General features: G+C 49.7%; 1 protein-coding gene across 3 annotated transcripts; it reads left to right on the top strand.

Moving 5' to 3' along the window:
- Positions 1-9,066, top strand: UNC119B (unc-119 lipid binding chaperone B). 3 transcript variants are annotated; one of them, XR_012652361.1, is made up of 8 exons: positions 1-1,961; positions 2,146-2,394; positions 2,705-2,818; positions 3,337-3,448; positions 3,673-3,845; positions 4,015-4,254; positions 4,763-5,029; positions 8,555-9,066. XR_012652361.1 is itself a non-coding variant. In XM_075041757.1 (6 exons), the coding sequence occupies exons 2-6, from the start codon at positions 2,187-2,189 to the stop codon at positions 4,873-4,875; spliced, it is 720 nt and encodes a 239-aa protein (XP_074897858.1). In that variant the 5' UTR covers positions 1-1,961; positions 2,146-2,186; the 3' UTR covers positions 4,876-9,066. The 3 variants fall into 3 exon arrangements, 1 of the variants encoding a protein (XP_074897858.1); XR_012652360.1 differs by having other exon boundaries at positions 4,763-9,066; XM_075041757.1 differs by lacking the exon at positions 4,015-4,254 and having other exon boundaries at positions 4,763-9,066.
- The last annotated feature ends 37 nt before the right edge of the window (positions 9,067-9,103 follow it).

The raw sequence follows: 9,103 nt of genomic DNA, 5'->3' as shown, positions 1-9,103 counted from the left end.
GTCACACTATAACAGTTCCTGAGCTAGGGTGCTGGATTGAAGCGGTGTCTGGAAACTTGCTGGCAAGTGGGGGCTTGAGTTTTTCCACAGTTTCTACGGGGGCTGCGTGTGTTCAGGGCTTTCCCACTCGAGAAGCAGCCAGGTTGGTAAAGCAGCCCTTGAGACCACGAGAGCAGAGGCAGGATTTGTGCTTTGTGCCAGGAGGCGGTGGCCAGGACTGCGAGATGCTGGGCAGGTGACGGTGATGTTTGGGTCCCATTGTCATAGCAGCTTTTAGCGTTGGCAGGTTGTCCCGCTGCTCCGTAGTGCCATTGGCATTAAGGACACATCACAAACTACTTGAAGCTGCAGGTCTAAGTTGTCTGTAAAGGCTAAAGCAGTGTGGGGAGAGATCTCCATCTGTACTTGTCACCAGCACAAAGGGTTTTGAAGGAGGATTTTTTATTTTACTGTCCATTGCTTTGTGTTATAACAACTTGCAGTGACATTTTATTTTAGTTTGTTTTGCAGCAAGCTTGGGCCCTGGGTGAAAAGCACAGATGTCTATTTCTGATTGCATTGGCTTTGCAGGGACTAGTTTGGGGGAGAAGACGGGTGTGGGGGTGGGTTATTTTATTTTTGGTACATGGTAGCGGTTTTATTTTTTAATTTCCCCAGGATGTTTGGTTGAGGGAATGTTCTGAAATCTACTGTCTGGCAGTTTTAACCAGCAGTGTGTTAAAGGAAAATAAACAAAATTATATTGTCACTTGGATGAGGTGGTCCCTCTTTTCTAGCGATGGGGGCAGAGGAGCCCCCTCTGCTTTACGGCTCGTGGTGCGGGAGGCCGAGACTTGACTGCACTGCGGAGGGGACTGCAGGCTCTGCCGAGATGCAGTTTAATATCCCACCACTGCTGCAGCCCAGAGCCTCTCCCTGCCACTGCCTGCCTCCGGTACAGCCCCGGCGTTCTCTTGCGGGTTGTTTTGGGCGATCGAGTGCAAGTTGAATGGTATAACATCCTCTTAAAAAGTGCTGATGTGGACCTTGTTGCTTCCTGCTCAGATCAGGAACACCAGATATGTAACTTACCTTCTCGGGTTTTGCAAGCTGCCCCGATTTCGGCTTGAAGCTGCGTCAGAGGCGGTCAGAAGGGGCTGGGGCTGGAGCAGATTGAAAGCAGCTCCTTCCTCCTCCAGGTGCCTGCTCTGGGGGGACAAGGGACCCTGGCCCCACGCAGAGCAGCCGTTCTTCCAGACAGCCTGGGTCTTTGGTCTGCCCTTCCTAGGGCACGGGATGGAGGGACCAAACCCGATGCAGCGAGGAGGATTTGGGAGCACCGGTGTGGGCAGGCTTGTTCGAAATAGCATTCGGTTGGCAGTAGCAGGTGCGTGCCGCTTGCGAGCAGCAGCGAACGTCACTAACCACTGCTCTAAATCTGTTTGCGGTCATCTTGAGCGTCGGTTGAAGCCTGAAAAGAGGACGTGGATGTTTCTTGTTCTTGCCCCGGTTCCCCGAAGGGCTGGAGGTGGCTCTTGGCAGCTCTTCAGTGCCTACCGCACCTGGTGGGTAGCCCCTCTTTTAGGGAAGAAGTGCATCGCTTCCCTGGTGTGATGCTCCTGCGGGACCCCCCCCCAGTCCCTCCCGCCAGGCTGGGGAACTGGTCCGGTATCTGCTCCCTGGGGACAGCAGTCGGGGGGTCCCCAGCCCAGGGCAGCAGTGGGGTGCGCGCCCCATGGCATCCCCACGCCGGCTCACAGCTGCTTCCTGAAAAGCGTTTGCCACCGTTCCCTAAAAAGACCAGGGCTCTCAGGGGGACACCCGGGAGGGGATTTTGTTTGGGTTTTTTGGGTTTTTTTTGGCGTTTCTTTTCCTCAGGTACCTCCCAGCTTTTCCACCCGGCGTGTCCCGCTGCCATCCGCCCCGCTGTGCACAGCCCCGGGAGGGAGGTGCTGCCGCCCCGGGCCGGGGACGCCCGCCAGGTGGGTTGCTCGGTGTCGGGGCTCCACGGGCGACGGGTCGCGACGCGGGTCGCGACACGGTTGGCCTGGTCTCCCCTCCGGCCACGGCCGCGGCGGGCCCTGCTTAGCTTCGCGGGGCCCCTCTCGTTGCTAGGCAGCGCCCGCGCCCTCTGACCCGCCGCGGCCCCGCCCCTCGCTCCCATAGCTACCGAGGGAGGCGGCGGCCATCTTGGCGGCGGCGGGGCGATGAGCGGCTCGAAGGCGAGGGCGGCGGCGGCGGCGGCGGGGCCGGAGAAGAAGCCGCCGCCAGGGACCGGGGGGCCGCTCAGCCGCCTGAGGGGGCGGCGCGGATCGACCGACGCGGCGCCGCGGCCGCCGTGGACCGAGTCCGAGTTGCTGGCGCTGGAGACCGTCCGGCCCGAGCACGTCCTGGGGCTGTGCCGGGTGACGGAGAGTGAGTGCGGGCCGGGGAGCGCTTTTTTTTTGGTTGGTTGGTTGGTTTGGGGTTTTTGTTTTTTCCTCTGAGCTGCCGGTCTTTGCTTTTCTGTCCCGATCCCTTCCCTTTCTTGCTCTGCTCCCTGGCACCTAGTGTGCCTTTGTTTCTTCTAGCCTCAGTTTTGTCCCGCTTTCCTGACGCTTCTGCAAAACAACTTGCAGTATGTATCTTAACGGGCTGGGGTTGGTAATAAAAAAAAAAAAAAATTCCTTTGGTAATTGCTCAGAGATCTTTTGAAATGCTACTATATGTTTTCTTTCTTTTCTAGATTATTTATGCAAACCCGAAGACAACATTTACAACATCGACTTCACCAGGTTTAAGATCCGGGACCTTGAAACTGGAACAGTGCTGTTTGAAATTGCAAAGCCATCTGCTTCAGGTATGTCACGCTAACATTGCAGGGAGGGTAGAGAGGCTTGCCAAGCTGAGAAGTTGCAACGCAGAACCCACGCAAACCAAGCAGAAAGGTCCTTCGATATGTCCTGGTGACTAAATTCTTCTCCTTTAAGCATAGGACTGAGTTTACTTCTGCTAAGAAACTTGTTGTCGTAAAAATGTGAAGTGGTTTTTGTAACATGGGGGAGTACTATCAACTGCAAATCTTCCGTTGTTGGCTGGTTGTGGTACAAAGTGTCTTTCATGTGCTTTAGCACTTGTGAGCGGGGATATCCTGTGAGGTTGAGGGTAGTTTCAGCTCTGGAGTCACCAAGGCTGCACCAGCTGTCATAGCAGATCTTTTCTTTATTACTTAGTGCCAGTATGAACTCAGACTAATTATTAGACACCTTTAGGTTCAGTGCCTAAGTAATAGCCAGCTTGTCCTGATATACCCGCTAGCCAGTATTACCTTACATGTATGCTATTAGCAGAATAACTCTGAGCTGGTGTGTTTTCTAGAGCAAGATGATGAGGATGACGATGACAACAGTGAACTGGACGCTAGTGCAGGCCGCTTTGTTCGTTACCAGTTCACCCCAGCATTTCTCCGTCTTCGGACTGTTGGTGCAACGTGAGTATGAGTCCATAGAAAGGAGGGAGAATCAGATGTTTACAAAGTGTCACAAAACTGAGTCAAAGCCTAGAGAGAACTCATCTTACACTACAAATATCAAAGTCTCTCTTTCTGGAATGATCTGTTGGATTCTTGTGTAGTCTTGGGTCCAAGGCTCTGCTCTTCCCAATAGGAAGAGAGGTACGTCGTCTTAGCTGTTTTTTCCTACTTTTTGCATACAGAGTGGAATTCACAGTGGGAGAAAAGCCAGTGTCAAACTTTCGAATGATTGAGAGACATTACTTCCGAGATCGCTTGCTGAAGAACTTTGATTTTGATTTTGGCTTCTGCATTCCCAGTAGCAGGAACACATGTGAACACATTTATGAATTCCCTCAGCTCTCAGAAGACCTTAGTAAGTATCTCCTTTCCCACACCGAGTTGTGTTTTGTTTGTGTCTGTGCACATGCTCATTTTCTCCCTCTCTCTACTTGTGAAAGAAGTTGTGATGGGGATGGGGGTGATACAGAGAAATAGATCCAGGTTCCTGGTTTAAGCTGTGTGTAATCTTGATTGAATTACAGATTTGTGCTGCAAATTCTCCTTTGAAAATGAAAGCCCAAGACAACCTGTGTTGTCAAGTCACGGGCTGCAAGAACTGATCAGAGTCACGGGGCTGACATGTCTGATGCCTAAAAGTGTAGCCCAGAAGATAACAGAACCCTGAAAAAGGGTTGTCTTCATAGCCATGCATCTGTTTTCAGCACTTGCTTGTTAGGGCTTGAGCCTCCTGCTTTGGAACAGAACTGGCTCTTCTCCGAGAGGTGTGTTTTTGAGCCTACCAAGATCTCTGCAAATATACATTGCGCAGGGTATGTCTGACCTCAGGAGGTGGATAGAGCAGGAGCATGTGGGCCCTTCTGTAGCTGCCTAGGTGCGGGGGGAGGCGTGGAGTTTGTACCCCGCCTTTGTACGTGTCGGGAGTGCCACCGCTTTTTTGTTTGCAGATTGCTACCTCTCTGCTCACAGATGTGATTGCTGCTCTGCTCTAGTGGTGGCTCTGACAGTTTCTAAGGTCGTCTTGTGTGAGATTACTCGATCCCCCTTTGTTTGCTTTTGACAGCACTTGTCCTGTGAATAGAAAGAATAGGAAGGGGCAGGCCAGAGCTTTTGAAGCATGCTCAGCGGAGCAGTTTGCTTCTCTTACTTGGGTAGGGCAGAGCATCAGCCTGGTAAATCCAGCAGAGTGGCAGTCCTTTTTATACTCTGACTTCGTGCTGTCCAGTGGAGTGTGGCAGGCTTTTGAATGTAATTGAGCTTTCTCTTTCACAGTCCGTCTGATGGTTGAAAATCCGTACGAGACCCGCTCAGACAGCTTTTACTTTGTGGACAACAAGTTGATTATGCACAACAAGGCCGACTATGCTTACAATGGAGGACAGTAATGATTATAAGTCCGCTGGATGCTGTGATGCTGTTAACCGTTCCAGATGCCCAGGAGTGGACTGGAGTTGCTGCCTCGTGCAACAAGGCTTCTTGCCAAACCTTTTCTCCTTGCATGAGGCTGAAAACATGAAGCAAAGACGACAGCTCATGAAAGTAAAGGAAATCTCCCTGCAACACTTCTCTATCTGACATTCAACGTATCCTGCCTCTCATTCTCTTATTTCTGGTTACCTTCTGGTACCTTGGTTAGGTCATGGATCAGAGGCACTGTTAGAAAATTCTTGCTGTTACAGTCTTTATAGTTAGGTTGCACCTTTAGTGCTTCTGATATTTCACCTGCTGGGTGACTACCCTCTTTCAAGAGGTCAGATTGTTCGGGTAAGCTATTTCTTAGCAGGAAAATTTTACCCCTTCAAGTAGCCAGTGATGCCTAAAGAGCAGATCTTTTCTTCGGGTGGATAGATCATCTCTTTAGTGCACAGTGGTTTAGTTTGTAGCATGGCTGACGTTGCTTTTTAGGGCGCATCCCAGTATTCTCCAGTGGGAAAGATAAGAGATTAATTCAGCTTCTAAGCAGTGCAAGAATCTTCCTTCTGCCTCCAGGGGCCTGAGCTGCCCCTGAGAACAGTTTAATCTGTGTCTTGCCAGAGATTTCACTAGAGATACGAGATAGGGGGGAAAAAAGGGGCTTTATCCAGGTTGGTCATAGAGTCAGTCTGATAGCATTTCTGTTTGAGCTCTTGTGAGCAAATTGTTGCATTTTGGAGCTCAGGGGTCAACCTTAAAGCTGAAGTTAATCTCATTATATTTACCATTTCTCCTTCTTCCCTTTGTGTAGGAATTTTGGCTCTTGCTACAGAGTGTATTGCTTTTTAGATCGACTGCACGTTGTCAGTCTAGCTGGGGTGGAGGGGAGGTGTCAGTCTAGTGGGGCTTAGAGGAAGAAGGGAGAATGTGGGAAAATGCCTTGAAAAATGTGTAGGAAGCAGAGCTTCCTGGGCTTCAATCTCTCTAATTTTAAAACTGAATGATCTGTCAGAGGTGCTGGAAGGAGAGATGGTGGTGTTATGAACTCATTTGCTTTGTTTCATTTGAGGTATTAGTAGCTAAAAGCTTCCTGGGTCAGATCACTCAGTGTTACGGAGTGAGATTCTTACAAAGCGAGAATTTACATGATTCTCTTTTTTAATAGTTTGAGCTCCCATCGCTGCTTTGCCTACTTAGCTGCCTATTTATTGTTTAGGAAGTTCTTCTGCCAAGCTAGTTACCACCAGACCAGAGGGTGTATTTCACAGCTGTGTTTGGGGTCTGGCAATAGGATGTATCAAGATGCAGTGGGAGAAGGAGACCCATGTCTTCCCAGCAGCCACGCAAACCCTTTTCTGCTTATTTTGCTGTCTTTTAAGATTGGCGTTTTTCCTGTGTCCTCGCTGGGCTGGTCAGTTGTGTCTCTCGTACATGGCAGTTAGGTTGCGTCTAGACTAGAGATGTTTGCTAGCATTAGTTCTATTTGTTACTTGAGACAATTGAAACCTAACTCCTTCGTGGACACAGTTGGTTACCTATTGTGTTAAGTAAGATACAGTATAGTTTATGTTTTAGCAAGATTAAGTGGGGTGGGCATCACACCCTGGAGCCTGTTAATGCGTAGACAGCAATAGGAAGCCACTGCCTTTACCTCGCAGATTAATGACACTGACTTTGACGTAGAAGATCAGCTGGCATCAGGGTAAGCAGTGAGAGTATGTGGGGTGGCAGCCATGAAAGAATCTCCAGCTCTTGGGAAGATATTTAATTATGATTAACCACAACAAATGACCTGTTCTGGGTGGAGCATTAATTATGAGCAACCACAACAAATGTCTTGGGAATGCAGAGAGGCAAGGTCTACGTGGCTGAAAGATGAAGAACAGTTCTGCTACCATCAATCCCCTCCAGCATCTCTAAAGGCACTTAGGCAATCTTGTTTAGATATTTCAGAATTAGTTAAAGCTGCTTGTAAGGTGGAGCTTGAGATGCCTCTTGCAGCGATTGTCTTCAGAAGGCCTCATGCCGTGCCAGGGAAGGTGGGAAACATTTGTTTTGCTGGAAGTTACTTGTGACAAGGCAGAACTGCCTGAAAGTGTGCTTTTCATCCTGAAGAGTTCTGAGATGCTCAGCATAGCGTCTGAAGAGCCTGCTAGTTATTCCCTGGGAAATTTGAGCATATTGAGCTGAATTTGTGTGTAGTATAAATCCAGGTGCCTTTAAATGTTACTTTTATTGCATTTTCTGCATGAAGCAACCTCTTGCTTTTCTTATCAGTGTGATGATTCCCATCTGTTTTCTATGTCACTGCGTAAAGGTTTTTAAAAGGAAGATGGACTGTTGCCAGAGCGAGCAGCAGAAATCACTGTACGGGCAAATGACGATTTGTGTGAGCCGTTAGTAGTAGTCAGCGTGCAGCTCTGCACGGTCGGTCGGGCTGTTTGTAGGGAGTGTGGGTGCCATCTAGCCGCTGCTTTGCAGAATGCGACTGGCAGCAGGAGAGCCAAATGTCAATGAGGCATTTGATGCCAGTAGTGATGAGAAAAAAGCATTGAAGCAGTTGCTTTCCCATTGGTGAATGTATCAGCTATTGAGCAATAAGAAAAGGAAAACTGGAGGAAAATGGGAAGACCTGCAGGCAGCAGTAGCACCCCTCAGTTTCTAGCTGAATGTGTTTGCTTTGCCAAATTAGAAGGTCTTTGCCCAAAAAGCATGCTGCAGGAAAAAAAAGTCCCTACAAGAGGGCAACCCAGCACTGAAAAAGTTGATTGTAATCCAGAAAGTCAGGGATTTCAAAACTCCTGTCCCCACTTGGGCCACTTCCCTAAGGTTACTTTTTCTCTTAGGTGTTTTCTATAAAGTGTCTTCTCTTTGTGGCAGGAATGATGTCTTTGGTAAACATGGTTTAACAGAGCATCTTCCTTCTGGACTGTGTGCTCTGATGCTTTAATGGTGGGCCAAAGCTCCTCATGCCAGTGAGCTAGGAAGAAATTCCAATGGGATCTCATCCTTTCAGGTGGATGGTCTGTCCTAGCCAGGTGCTGAACGTAAGGGAGATGCTGTCAGTGTCAGGTTGATGCTGTCAGGTTGAAGTTTGAGCAAGGGAAAAGGTATCTGTGCAGACAGCTTCTCTCAGGTTGTGTGTTGAGTTGGAACGAGGAAAGAGTTGGGATCATACTGTGTTCTGCTCTAACAAAAAAAGGGACCAAACCCACAAACTCATGCTAAATCTTTCCAGTATTTGTCCTCTTAGCACCAGGACCTCTTTTTCACGTTGAGGCGAGTGCTTTGGATCCATGCAAGCAGTTTTCTTGGACAGCTGTTTTCACGATTGACTGACATATTGCACCTTGTGAAGGAAGGTCGTCTCTTGTTGTATGGACTGGGTACTGCTGTCCTTGTCCTCCATTTTTGGTAGGAAGTATCTTCCTTTGTGTGTTTCCCTTAGGATTTTCAATGTCTCTTGCTGCAGAGAAGCAGCAGCCTCCTCTCTGGTGCTTGAGGATGTTTATTCCACTTATCCGAGGGTTCAGGAAGAATAAAACAAGCGTTTAGAAGTGAGAAATGAATGAGGAAGGTGGTGGCGAAGCAGTAAGGTCCAAACGTGGTAACTCTACTTCTCAGCTCTGTGTTTCATTACGTCCTCTTCAGCTGTTTCCCAGTGTTTGTCTTCTGCCCTGCTGTCCTGTCGCATCAAGCTACCGAGCCTTGTGCTACCCCAGAGCGTGGCCCGGTATCGGGTGAAATCCTCGGACTCGAACACTGCCATCTCCCCGGAGCTTTATGATGAAGACAAGGCTAAGGGACGGCGGCCTGGCGGAGTCATCGCCTCTTCCTCTGCAGCAAAGGGAAACAACGAACACCAGCAACCACCCTCTCCCTCTGCCCGGATCTCAGTGCTGTTCCAGGACACGTATTTGTATCTCTCACAGCGTGGCCTTTGGGCTGCTGGCGCGTCGACCTCCTCTGTGCTGTCCCCTCCGCGCGCTCCCGTGGCCCTTCTGGGCTGAGGCCAGCCGTGCTGGCCGTGCCCCTTCATCCCGGGGTCGCTGGGTCCCAGCACGGTGCCGGCGGCCCCCCTCCCTCCCCCTCCCCGCCCCCCGACGATGTATTTGTATAAATGTTATTTTGTCACCAGCAATAGTAATAAAGAATTTCCCTTTTCGCACAGGTGGTGCCCGGGCTTGTGGGCGGGGCCGG

The sequence above is a fragment of the Buteo buteo genome, chromosome 11 (assembly GCF_964188355.1).
Source record: "Buteo buteo chromosome 11, bButBut1.hap1.1, whole genome shotgun sequence".
Lineage (NCBI taxonomy): Eukaryota > Metazoa > Chordata > Aves > Accipitriformes > Accipitridae > Buteo > Buteo buteo.
This window is presented reverse-complemented; position numbering and strand designations above follow the sequence as displayed.